This window comes from Mesoplodon mirus (genome assembly GCF_964341445.2).
Source record: "Mesoplodon mirus genome assembly, chromosome: 4".
NCBI classification, from domain to species: Eukaryota; Metazoa; Chordata; class Mammalia; order Artiodactyla; family Ziphiidae; genus Mesoplodon; species Mesoplodon mirus.
This window is the reverse complement of record NC_138979.1, coordinates 65897590-65911936: the sequence shown is the minus strand read 5'-3', so window position 1 is coordinate 65911936 and position 14347 is coordinate 65897590. Positions and strand designations below refer to the sequence as shown.

Here is a 14347-nt window from a genome sequence, read left to right as displayed (position 1 = left end):
AGCCTCATCTTCCATTACTCTTTTCTCTTCTATTTTTTTTTTTTTTGATAAATTGAGTCTCAGAAATTTTATTTCATTTATTTATTTTTTTAATTTTATTTTTGGCTGCATCGGGTCTTTGTTGCTGCGCATGGGCTTTCTCTACTTGTGGCAAGCGGGGGTTGCTCTTTGTTGAGATGCACAGGCTTCTCATTGACTTGTTGCACAGCATGGACTCTAGGTGCGTGGGCTTCAGTAGTTGCAGCACACGGTGCTCAGTAGTTGTGGAACATGGGCCCTACGGCACACGGACTTCAGTAGTTGTGGAGCATGGGCTCAGCAGCTGTGGCTCACAGGCTCTACAGTGCAGGCTCAGTAGTTGTGGTGGATTCTTAACCACTGTGCCACCAGGGAAGTCCCTCCATTACTCTTCTTGTCTGTCATGCTCCAACCCCACTGACTTCTATTCAGTTCCCTATAGCTACCAAGCTCCCTCCTAATTCAAGGCATTTATATAGAATTCTCTCTGCTATTTAGAATGTTCTGCCACTCTACAATGTACATTTATTGGCTTCCTCCCCAGTATTCACTCCCTACATCTTTCCTAATAGTTCAGTTTTGTTGGGGTCTCATGTGGTTCTAGAGAAGTAGACTTCATCCCTAAGTCCAAGCAACCCATGACCTTGCCTAAGCCAATCAGCATATTCCACTCCTCCAGGCATAACAAGTGATTCTGGTGTAAGCATGTAACGTAAGGTAATCAATACACAGTGGACTTCAGATCTTCTCCTGAAATATTGGAGAAAAGATTCATTTTCCTACTGGCCATACATGAGGAAATACAAAGTTCTGAAAACTATCGCTAACCAACTGGGGGCCTTAAAGGGAGAAAACCTTAAGATTATGGCAACAAAACAGAAGGCAGAACCAAGGGAAGAAAAGCAATCAAATCCTTGGTGAAACTGTTGAGCCAATAGATCAAGTCTTATCTCTACTTGCTACTGAAAGCATCCTAACTAAGACAGTGTTCCTCTTAGCCCAGCCAAGGCCTAACGATCTTTCAAGTCCCAACTTAATGGTACTTTCTCAGAATGAAGTATCTTCAACTCCCAGACTTGGCTAGGACCCCTTTTATATACTCGAATCAACTTGTACACCTTTGTAGCACATCTCACAATTAAATTTTAAATTATATAATTATGTGTTTACCATCTATGCTCCCCATTAGACTGTAAGTTCTGGAGGATGGGATTTTGTTCATCACTCTAGCTAGTGTATGCTAGCACAGTGCCCAGCACATAAACACATCATGAATGATGAATAATTGGAATGATAAAGAAATCATCATAGACAGCTAGTGGGAAGCAGCCACATAGCACAGGGAGATCAGCTTGGTGCTTTGTGACAACCTAGAGGAGTGGGATAGGGAGGGTGGGAGGGAAGGAGACACGAGAGAGAAGAAATATGGGGACATGTGTATGTATAACTGATTCACTTTGTTATAAAGCAGAAACTAACACACCACTGTAAAGCAATTATACTCCAATAAAGATGTTTAAAAAAAAGAAATCATCAATAAATAATTGACAAAATAAATATATCATGAATAAATGAACAACATCATTGGGAAATAAGGTGTTCAACATAAATCCACAACTAAAGTTCTGCCCTGCTAAGCACAAATTCTTTTTGATTTTACCATTTTGGATGAAAATCTCTGAATCACAGTTCCCTGACTTCTGAAACAGAGGCTACTGAAGCAACTTCCTCTTTTCTTGGAAGTTTCAGGTTATCACTACAAACACCAACTTTTGTATGATATTGTAATATATAGCCTTCAGGTGCTATAGAAGGGCAGTGGATGACTGTCTTAAAATAAATGGACCCAGGTCAAAGTGTTTTTAGACTTTTTGGGCTCTTTACTTACTAATGATTTTGCAGAAAACAAAAACTTAATTCTTAATTATTTTGTCTTCTTCTCTATCAAGCTATCAGCTGTCAATTCTTATTTGTGAGAATTCTGGGAAATGTACTATTATGTTTCTGAATAAGAAACTCAAGAATTCTACAAGTACAGTGAATATATTTTCAGTGTGTGAATTATCTGTTATGGATGATCATAGGCATATTTCATTTACGTTCAGGGTTTTGGCCACATTCTTCAGAGTCACAATAAGCAGTACTTTACTATACCTTTCCCATTAAGCAGTTTAAAAACAACACAGATCAAAAGGAAATACTATGCAGCTGTAATAAGGAATGAAGATCTCTAATGATCTAGGATATATTGCTAAGTGGGGGAAAAAGTATTAGAATATGAAATCTTTGGATTTGAGGAAGAGAATGATAAATATATATACATTATAAACATACTTATTTATATATTTTTTCTTCTTTTTGAAAATATAAGCAATAAAGGATAAACCAAAAACTAGTCAAAATGATTACCCATGAGACCCATTAGGATAGCTACTACCAAAAAAACAAAAAATAACAAGGATGTGAACAAACTGGAACCCTTGCTCACTACTGGTTGGAATGTAAAATGGTATAGCTGCTGTGGAAAACAGTATGGAGGTTCCTCAAAAAATCTGATATGATCCAGGAATTCTACTCTCGGTATATAGCAAAAAGAATTAAAACTAGGGTCTCAAAGAAATATTTATACATCCATGTTCACAGCAGCATTTTCACAATAGTTAAAATGTGGGAGCAACGCTGTCCGTAGACAAATGAATGGATAAGCAGAATGTAGTATATACATAAAATGGAATATTATTCAGTCTTAAAAAGTAAATTCTGACATATGCTACTACCTTAGGATAGTATGCTAAGTGAAATAAACTAGTCACAAAAAGACAAATACTGTATGATTCCACTTATATGAGGTACCTAGAGTAGTCATAATCATAGAGAGAGAAAGTAAAATGGTGGCTGCCAGGGGCTGGGGGAGGAAAGAAATAGGGAGTTATTGTTTAATAGGTATAGAGTTGCAGTTTTGCAAGATGAAAAGAGTTCTGAAGATGGACAGTGGTGATGGTTGCACAACTATATGAATGTACTTAATACCACTGAACTGAACACTTAAAAATGGTCGAGGGGCTTCCCTGGTGGCACAGTGGTTAAGAATCGCCTGCCAATGCAGGGGACATGGGTGCGAGCTCTGGGCCAGGAAGATCCTACATGCCGCAGAGCAACTAAGCCCATGCACCACAACTACTGAGCCTGTGCTCTAGAGCCTGCAAGCCACAACTACTGAAGACCACATGCCACAACTACTGAAGCCCATGTGCCTAGAGACTGTGCTCTGCAACAAGAGAAGCCACCACAATGAGAAGCCTGCGCACCACAACGCAGAGTAGCCCCTGCTCGCCGCAACTAGAGAAAGCCCACGAGCAGCAACGAAGACCCAACGCAGCCAAAATAAATAAATAAATTTTAAAAAATGAGTGAGATGGTAAATTTTGTGTATTTTACCACAATTTAAAACATGGAAAAGATTGCCCACGAAGGGAAGAAGAGGAAGAAGAAAAGTCATACTTCTCTAAATGAATACTGTTTAACAGGAATTTTGAACCATGCAAACGTTGCATATAATATTAAAACAAAGTAAAATCAAAAAGAAAAAGAAATATCAAAAATCAAAAAGAGGTTGAAAACAGTGGAATAAGTTTTTCAGCATACTGAGAGAAAAATTAGTCAATCTAGACTTCTATACTCAGCAGACCATCTTTCAAAATTAGGGCAGGAAAAAAAAAGATACCTTAGACAAACAAAAACAGAGCTTATTAGGACTTAAAAGGCCCTCACTATAAGAATTTCTCAGAATGTTAAAGGCAGAAAGAAAACAATCCCAAATGACAGATTTAAAAAATTTAAAACTCAGAGCTTTTTTTATGTCTTTAAGATATAAAAGAAACTGGAGTGTGGAATGGGGCAGGATGAGATAGGAAAGGAGAATATAGGTAGAAACAGTCCTGCCTTTACACCCAAAAGAGGAGGCTCCTGCCCTGAGCCCTACACTTTAGGAGATTACACCTATCAAACACCAAAACATAAAAATATCAAAACCCAAAGATAATAAGTAACTAATTGAGGGTACAGGAATCAAGAGAGAGAGATTCACAAACTGAACTGAGACCTCCCCATCCTAAGAGAAGACAATGAAGAGAAGGAAGGAGGCAACGCACAGCCTCTGTGCTGAGAAACCAAGGTAAAAACATCTAATTTTACTTAAGAATGGCCACCCCCAATCTCCCAAGGAGGTGTCTAGGCAGCCTGGATTCCCCCAGAATCTGCTTTCCCTCCTCCTCCTGGGTTTGAGTGGGATAGTTTAAGATACTTAGAACTGCCTTAAATCTTGAGTTAGAAAAGTAGAATATGGGGAAGGAGAACCCATATGCCCAGACTCTCTGGGGACTTTCACCACATCAGTCCCCATCTAAGATTCCGAGACCACCCTGGCCCAACTTCCACCCTGTCAACCCCAGGGAGTATATTGCTCCTTTAAGAGCTGGCTGGGCCCTGGGTAGGAAAGTAAGTCAGGCTGCTGACATAAACTGATTTATAACTTTTTAAGATTAAGACATATTGTTAAAAAAAAAAAAGTTGACTTCCATTTCTATTCTTGCCCTAGGTCATACAAATGTTAGGAGTGAGAGTCTATGGCTCTCAAGTTGAACAGTACATTCACAGTCAGTTACTTTATTGCTGTGCTTTATAACAAATGTGTTCCATAGAGTGTCTTGAAGGTAACAAATATTACATCAAAAAAGAGAATGAATTAAAAACAGAAGGAAGGAAGGGAGGTAGAAGGAGGTTAAAAAAACTAAGGTTAATGCTTAAGGTAGCTTGATCACTTACCATCATTTTTTAATTCCCTTCTATGCCAAGAAGTTCATTTACCACACAAACCCATGGGGTGTGACTCCTATAATAAAAAATATATAGTACATACTCTTAGTCATAACATTGTCATAAAATCATATTTATTCATAAAAGATAAAAATCTCATCCCCGCAAGTTTCTCATTACATTAAACAACAAAAACATCACCCCTGTATATTCCGTTTAGATATACTATAGCATGTTTTAAACACTCTATGCTGAACAATATCTCAATGCTCTCCAAAAAAAATTAAATGGAAGAGAAAGAGTATTAATTACATAAATAGCCTATGATATTCCAATCCAGAGGCTTCAAGCTTTTTTTTTTACTAAACACACACACACCTTATATCATGACTCAGTTCATACACACATGATTAACTGAAACAAAGTTTCATGAAGTAATATTTATCCTTATTGTGAGAGATGCACTCTGATTATTTCCTATTCTATTCTATTTCATTTTTTAAATACTGCTTTCACTGAATTGATTTATGACCCACTAATGAATCCCAACTCAGTATACAAAACACTATGTAACCTCTCCTTATGAACTTCCAAAAACTGAGATTTTATCATAATATCTCAATCACAGAACATCTAATTCTCTACATACAACAGATCCTACTTTTCAGGGAACCTAGTTAATGTTGGTCAACCCTTTATTCAAAGAAATCCAAAGCTAGGAAACTAGATAAAAAACAAGAGGACAGAGAAATTGTGAGAAAAAATAGCTTAACCCCGTAACAAAAGCTACTGAACAAAGAAAAGCAAGCAACAGTTGGAACCCAATCTTCTGGAATGACAGCCTAGGTCATTTATCTTCATCAAGTGAATCTGCTCCTTTTAAAATGCAGCACTTCAAATGAAAACATATGTTCACACAATAACTACAGACAAGTATTCACAGCAACATTATTCCTAATAGCCAAAAAGTAGAAACAACGCAAATGTCCAAAAACTGTTGGATAAATAAAAGGTACTATATCCATACAATGAAATCTTAGTCGGCCATAAAATAGAATAAAGTACTTGTACATGCTACAACATAAAGGAATCTTGAAAACAAGATGCTAAGTGAAAGAAGCCAGTCATAAAAGACCACATATTACGTAATTCCACTTATATGTAATGTCCAAAATGGGCAAATCAAGAGAGTCAGAAAAACAGATTACTACTTGCCTAGGGCTAGAGAGTTGGAGGATGATGAGTTACTGCTAATGAGTACAGGGTTTCTTTTTGGGATGATGAAAATGTTCTAAAATTCAATATGGTGACAGTTGTACAACTCTGTGAATATACTAAGAACCACTTTTTAAATGGGTGAGTTATAGTGTACATGGATTATATCCCAGTAAAAATGTTATATTTTTAAAAATATACTACCTCTGTTCACAACTTCTCCAATGCCTCTACATCTCACTCAGAGTAAAAATCAAAGTCCTCACAGTGGCCTACCACACCCTAAACCTTCTAACTCCCCATAAGTCTCTGACCATACCTCCTACTCCTCTCTTCTCTGGTGTTCATTCCACTTCAACCACACTGGCCTCCTTAAGTTCCCCAACATGCCAGACACACTACTGCCTCAGGGCTTTACACTTTTAAAGTCCCCATCTGGAACACTCAAGATTAACTCCATCTTTGCCCACATGTCACTTTCTCAGTGAGGCCCTCTAACACACTCTTTTAGAAAGTGCAACCTGTTTATCCTGACTCCCGCCACTGGCACTCCCTATCCCACTTCTTCTCTAGCACTCATTACTTTATATTATTTACTTACTTGGTGGACTGTCTCCCTTTCCCCACAAGAATGTAAACTCCATTATGTTCTTTTTTTAAAATTTTTTTCTATTAGAACTCCCTCCCGCCCCACCCCCATCCCACGCATCTAGGTCATCACAGAGCACCAAGCTGAGCTCCCTGTGTTATACAGCAGGTTCGCACTAGATCTATTTTATGTATGGTAGTGTACTTATGTCAAACCTAATCTCCCAATTTGTCCTACCCTCCCCTTCCCCTCCCTGTGTCCACATGTCCGTTATCTACATCTACATCTCTATTCCTGTGCTGCAAATAGGTTCACCTGTACCATTTTTCTAGATTCCACAAATATGCGTTAATATATAGTATTTGTTTTTCTCTTTCTGGCTTATTTCACTCTATATGACAGACTCAAGGTCCATCCACAGCTCCAAAAATGACCCAATTTCGTTCCTTTTTATGGCTGGCTGAGTAACATTCCACTGTATATATGTACCACATCTTTATCCATTCATCTGTTGACGGACATTTAGGTTGTTTCCATGTCCTGGCTAATGTAAATAGTGCTGCAATGAATATTGGGGTACATGTGTCCGACTGAATTATGGTTTTCTCAGGGTATATGTCCCACAGTGGGATTGCTGGGTCGTATGGTAGCTCTATTTTTAGTTTTTTAAGGAACCTCCATACTGTTCTCCATCATGGCTGTATCAATTTACATTCCTACCGACAGTGCAAGAGGGTTCCCTTTACTCCACACCCTCTCCAGCATTTATTGTTTGCAGATTTTTTGATAATGGCCATTCTGAACAGTGTAATGTGATACCTCACTGTAGTTTTGATTTGCATTTCTCTAATAATTAGTGATGTTGAGCAGCTTTTCATGTGCTTCTTGGCCATCTGTATGTCTTCTTTGGAGAAATGTCTGTTTAGGTCTTCTGCCCATTTTTGGATTGGGTTCTTTGTTTCTTTAATATTGAGCTGCATGAGCTGTCTATATATTTTGGAGATTAATCCTTTGTCCGTTGATTCATTTGCAAATATTTTATCCCATTCTGAGGGCTGTCTTTTCGTCTTGTTTATGGTTTCCTTTGCTGTGCAAAAGCTTTGAAGTTTCATTAGGTCCCATTTGTTTATTTTTGTTTTTATTTCCATTACTCTAGGCGGTGGTTCAGAAAAGATCTTGCTGTGATTTATGTCAAAGAGTGTTCTTCCAATGTTTTCCTCTAAGAGTTTTATAGTGTCCGGTCTTACATTTAGGTCTTTAATCCATTTTGAGCGTATTTTTGTGTATGGTGTTAGGTAGTGTTCTAATTTCATTCTTTTACATGTAGCTGTCCAGTTATCCCAGCACCAGTTATGGAAGAGGCTGTCTTTTCTCCATTGTATGTTCTTGCCTCCTTTGTCATAAATTAGGTGACCATATGTGCGGGGGTTTATCTCTGGGCTTTCTTGTACCATTGATTTATATTTCTGTGGGTTTTTTTGTTTTTGTTTTTTTTTTTTTTGCAGTATGCGGGCCTCTCACTGTTGTGACCTCTCCCGTTGCGGAGCACAGGCTTTGGACGTGCAGGCTCAGCGGCCATGCTCACGGGTCCAGCCGCTCAGTGGCATATGGGATCTTCCCGGACCGGGGCATGAACCCGTGACCCCTGCATTGGCAGGCAGACTCTCAACCGCTGCGCCACCAGGGAAGCCCTATATTTCTGTTTTTGAGCCAGTACCATACTGTCTTGATTACTGTAGGTCCATAGTATAATTTGAAGTTAGGGAGCCTGATTCCACCAGCTCTATTTTTCTTTCTCAAGATTGCTTTGGCTATTCAGGGTCTTCTGTGCTTCCATACAAATTGTAAAAATTTTTGTTCTAATTCTGTGAAGAATGCCATTGGTAGTTTGATAGGGATTGCACTGAACATGTAGATTGCTTTGGGTAGTATAGTCATTTTCACAATATTGATTCTTCCAATCTAAGAAAGTGGTATATTTCTCCCCCTTTTTATGTCAATTTTGATTTCTTTCATCAGTGTTTTAAAGTTTTTTGAGTACAAGTCTTTTGCCTCCTTAGGTAGATTTATTCCTAGGTATTTTACTCTTTTTGTTGCAATGGTAAATGGAATTGTTTCCTTAATTTATCTTTCTGATTTTTTGTTATTAGTGTATAGGAATGCAAGAGATTTCTGTGCACTAATTTTGTATCCTGCAACCTTACCAAATTCATTAATCAACTCTAGCAGTTTTCTGGTGACAACTTTAGAATTTTCTATGTATAGTATCATGTCATCTGCAAACAGTGACAGCTTTACTACTTCTTTTCCAATTTGTATTCCTTTTATTTTTCTTCTCTGATTGCTGTGGCTAGGACTTCCAAACTATGTTGAATAAGAGGGGCGAGTGGACATCCATGTCTTGTTCCTGATCTCAGTGGAAACGCTTTCAGCTTTTCACCATTGAGAATGATGTTTGCTGTGGTTTTGTCATGGCCTTTATTATGTTGAGGTAGGTTCTATGTCCATTTTCTGGAGTGTTTTTATGATAAATGGGTGTTGAATTTTGTCAGAAGCTTTTTCTGCATCTATTGAGATGATCATGTGGTTTTTATTCCTTAATTTGTTAATATGGTGTATCACATTGATTGATTTGCATATACTGAAGAATCCTTGCATCCCTGGGATAAATCCCACTTGATCATGGTGTATGATCCTTTTGACATGCTATTGGATTCTGTTTGCTAGTATTTTGTTGAGGATTTCTGCATCTATGTTCATCAGTGATATTGGTCTGTAATTTTATTTTTTTGTGACATCTTCGCCTGGTGTTGGTATCAGGGTGATGGTGGCCTCATAAAATGAATTTTGGGAGTGTTGCTCCCTCTGCTGTTTTTTGGAAAAGTTTTGAGGCTTGGTGTTAGCTATTCTCTAAATGTTTAATAGAATTTGCCTGTGAAGCCATCTGGACCTGGGCTTTTGTTTATTGGAAGACTTTCAATTACAGTTTCTATTTCATAACTTGTGATAGGTCTGTCTATATTTTCTAATTCTTCCCGGTTCAGTCTTGGAAAATTGTACCTTTCCAAGAATTTGTCCATTTCTTTGTGCTTGTCCATTTTATTGGCATATAGTTGTTTGTAGTAGTCTCTTCTAATCCTTTATATTTCTGCAGTGTCAGTTGTGATTTCTCCTTTTTCATTTCTAATTTTATTGATTTGAGTCCTTTTCCTTTTTTTCTTGATGAGTCTTGCTAAAGTTTTATCAATTTTGTTTATCTTCTCAAAGAACCAACCTTTAGTTATACTGATCTTTGCTACTGTTTTGTTTCTACTTCATTTATTTCTGTTCTGATCTTTATGATTTCTTTCCTCCTACTGACTTTAGGTTTTCTTTGTTCTTCTTTCTCTAATTGCTTAAGATGTAATATTAGGTTGTTTATTTGAGATTTTTCTTGATTCTTGAGGTAGGACTGTACTGCTATATACTTCCCTCTTAGAACTGCTTTTGCTGCATCCCATAGGTTTTGGGACATCGTGTTCTCATTGTCATTTGTTTCTAGGTATCTTTTGAATTCCTCTTTGATTTCTTCAATGATCTCTTGGTTATTTAGTAGTGCACTGTTTAGCCTCCATGTACTTGTGTATTTTACACTTTTTTTCCCTGTAATTGATTTCTAATCTCATATCGTAGTCAGAAGAGATGCTTGATACAATTTCAATTTTCTCAAATTTTCTGAGGCTTGATTTGTGACCCAAAATGTGATCTATCCTGTAGAATGTTCTGTATGCACTTGAGAAGAACATGTATTCTGCCACTTTCAGGTAGAATGTCCTATAAATATCAATTAAATCTATGCGGTCTACTGTGTCATTTAAAATTTGTGTTTCCTTATTTATTTTCTGTTTGGATGATATGTCCATTGGTGTAAGTGAGGTGTTAAAGTACCCTACCATTATTGTTACTGTCGAATTCCCCTTCTATGGCTATTAGCATTTCTTATGTATTGAGATGCTCCTATGTTGGGTGCATATTTATAATTGTTATATCTTTTTCTTGGATTGATCCCTTGATTATTATGTAGTGTCCTTCCTTATCTCTTGTAACAGACTTTATTTTAAGGTCTATTTTATCTGATACGAGTATTGCTACTCCAGCTTTCTTTTGATTTCCATTTGAATGGAATATCTTTTTCCATCCCTTCACCTCAGTCTGTATGTGTCCCTAGGTCTGAAGTGGGTCTCCTGTACACAGCATATATATGGGCCTTGTTTTTGTATCCACTCAGCCAGTCTGTGTCTTTTGTTTGGAGCATTTAATCCATTTACATTCAAGGTTATTATCGATACATATGTTCCTATTACCATTTTCTTAATTGTTTTAGGTTTGCTTTTGTGGGTCTTTTTTCTTCTCTTGTGTTTCCTGCCTAGAGAAGTTCTTTTAGCATGTGTTGTAAAGCTGCTTTGGTGGTGCTGAATTCTCTTAGCTTTTGCTTGTCTATAAGGTTTTAGATTTCTCCATCAAAGCTGAATGAGATCCTTGCTATGTAATCTTGGTTGTAGGCTTTTCTCTTTCATCACTTTAAGTAGATCTGCCACTCCCTTCTGGCCTGCAGAGTTTCTCCTGAAAAATCAGCTGTTAACCTTATGGGGATTCCTTTGTATGTTATATTTTGTTTTTCCCTTGCTGCTTTTAATATTTTTCCTTTGAACTTAATTTTTGTTAGTTTAATTAATATGCATCTAGGTGGGTTTCTACTAGGGTTTATCATGTATGGGACTCTCTGTGCTTTCTGGACTTAGGTGATTATTTCCTTTCCCATTTTAGGTAACTTTTCCACAATAATATCTTCAAATATTTTCTCAGAGCATTTCTTTTTCTTTTTTTATTCTGGGACCCCTATAACTTGAATGTTGGTGCATTTAGTGTTGTCCCAGAGGTCTCTGAGATTTTCTTCAATTCTCTTCATTCTTTTTTCTTTATTCTGCTCCTCGGCAATTATTTGCACCATTCTGTCTTCCAGCTCACTTATTCATTCTTCTGCCCCAGTTATTCTATTATTGATTGCTTCTAGTGTATTTTTCATTTTAGTTATAGTGTTGTCCATCACTGTTTCTTCATTTTTTCTACATCTTTGTTAAACATTTCTTGTATTTTCTCAATCCGTGCCTCCATTCTATTTCCGAGATTCTGGATTATCTTTACTATCATTACTCTGAATTCTTTTTCAGTAGGTTGCCAATTTCCTCTTCATTTATTTGGCCTTGTAGGTTTTTACCTTGCTCCTTCATCTGTAACATATTTTTTTGTCGTCTCATTTTTTTTTTTTTTTTTTTTTTGCTGCGTGGAACTGTCTTCCTGTCTTACTGATTGTTTGGCCTGAGGCTTCCAGCACTGGAGTCTGTAGGCTGTTGTGTAGATCTGAGTCTTGGTGCCAAGATGAGGACCTCCAAAGACCTCACTCCAATGAATATTCCTTGGGGTCTGAGGTTCTCTGGTTCTCTGTTACTCCAGTGGTTTGGACTCAGGGATCCCACTGCAGGAGCTCAGGCTCAACCCCCAGTTCATGAACCAAGATCCCGCAAGCTGCGTGGGGCAGCAAAAAAGAAAAAGAAAAAAAAGAGAACAATAACAAAGAGTAAAAAATATAATAAGATTAGAAAACTAACAGATATGCTAGAAAAATTTAAAAATAAAAATATAGATGAAACAACAATCAGAAGGTACACCGGAAAAGCAGCAAAAAAGAGGAGGGAAAAAAAAGCCAGAAAAGACCTTAGCTGTTGGGGGCGGGGCTTAGGCAGGGGCAGGGTTTAGGCAGTGGGCAGGGCCTATGCTTCAGACTCACAGGGCTGGAAAAGGCACCTGGGGCAGGGGGGCTTAGGCTCAACGCAGCAGGAGGGGCTCAGGAGTGTTTCTGGCCTTGGAGGACAGAGGACCACTTCCAGGACCCCAGCTGGCTCCCTGGGCATGAGTGGGCAGGGGAAATGCTAGACGCGTTCTACTCCGATCCTCCAATCCTGGAGGGCCCCTCCCCACTGGCCTCTCTTCTTCTCCCCACACCCCATCTTATGCCGCTAGGACCCACATAGCCAGAGGGGGCCCCAGAAGGCAGGGGACCAGACCCAGAAGCCCAACAGGCTTCCCAAGCTGAGTGGGCAGGGAATATGCCCGTGGCACTTACCCTGACACCCCAGTCCCGTGGGTCCCCTCCCGGTCTGCCTCTCCTCCCCTTCCTCCCTCCTCCCTCCCTCCTATGCCCCTAGAACCCCCACAGCCGGAGGGGGCCTCGGAGGGCAGAGCACCAGGCCCAGATCCCAGCAGGCTTCCCAGGGCCCAAGTGGGTGGGGGAAACACCCACCACACCTCCCCTGATCCTGTGATCCTGGAGGGATCCTCCCCAACCGCCTCTCTCTTCTCCCCTCACCTCCCTCCTACGCCCCTAGGGTCCACGCAGCCTGGATGGCGCCTTAGAGACCAGAAGACCTGGTCTGGGAGCCCAGCAGGCTTCCTGGGACCTGACCGGGCAGGGCAAATGCTAGGCGCGCTACCCACTGATCCTCGAGCCACTGAGGGTCCATGCAGGCGAGGGAACCCCTCCCCTCTCCCAGCCACCCCTCAGGGGCCCTGGTACTGTCCAGCCTCAACTTCTCCTCCCCCCCTCACTCCCCCCCCACATCCTAGCCAGTTTCTTAGGGGTTCCTCCCATTTCCTTGGGCATCGAGGTCCCCCACCAACGTCCAACAGGTGCCCTAGTTGTGGGGAGACGTGAACTGTGTCCTCCCATGCTTCCATCTTGACTCCACCCCCTTTCTCATCTGGTTTTGTTATTGCTATAGCCTCAGAATACAGAACAGCGCCTAGCATTGAATAGGCATTAATTAAACACTTATTTACTAATGAATGAAGCCTGTACTAAAGAATCTTTGCGAAGAGAGGGCAGACAGCAGAAGCAAGAAGAAAAACAATCCTACAGCCTGTGGAACAAAAACCACACACACAGAAAGACAAACAAGATGAAAAGGCAGAGGGTTATATAACAGATGAAGGAACAAGATAAAACCCCAGAAAAACAACTAAATGAAATGGAGATAGGCAACCTTCCAGAAAAGAATTCAGAATAACGATAGTGAAAATGATCCAGGACCTCAGAAAAACAATGGAGGCAAAGACCAAGAAGATGCAAGAAATGTTTAACAAAGACCTAGAAGAATTAAAGAAGTAACAGAGATGAACAATACAATAACGGAAATGAAAAATACAGTGGAAGGAATCAATAGCAGAGTATCTGAGGCAGAAGAACGGATAAGTGGCCTGGAAGACAGAATGGTGGAATTCACTTCTGCGGAACAGAATAAAGAAAAAAGAATGAAAAGAAATAAAGACAGCCTAAGACACCTCCGGGACAACATTAAACACAACAACATTCACATTATATGGATCCCAGAAGGAGAAGAGAGAGCGAAAGGACCAGAGAAAATATTTGAAAAGATTATAGTCGAAAACTTCCCTAACATGGGAAAGAAAATAGCCACCCAAGTCCAGGAAGCACAGAGTCCCATACAGGATAAACCCAAGGAGAAACACAGTGAGACACATAGTAATCATATTGGCAAAAATTCCCTGGTGGCACAGGGTTTGAGAGCCCACCTACCAATGCAGGGGACGTGGGTTCGAGCCGTGGTCCAGGAAGATCCCACATGCCACGGAGCAACTAAGCCCGTGCACCAC

General features: G+C 39.5%; 1 protein-coding gene across 9 annotated transcripts in view; it reads right to left on the bottom strand.

The window, feature by feature from the left end:
* The window catches only part of SCAPER (S-phase cyclin A associated protein in the ER), a 496989-nt gene that overhangs the window by 449561 nt on the left and 33081 nt on the right, over positions 1 to 14347 (bottom strand). For all 9 annotated transcript variants that reach the window (XM_082617344.1, XM_082617352.1, XM_082617349.1 and 6 more), the window contains exon 2: positions 4843 to 4909. In XM_082617344.1, the coding sequence (XP_082473470.1) occupies positions 4843 to 4848 (6 nt within the window). In that variant the 5' untranslated portion in view covers positions 4849 to 4909. The remainder of the gene's footprint in view (positions 1 to 4842; positions 4910 to 14347) is intronic.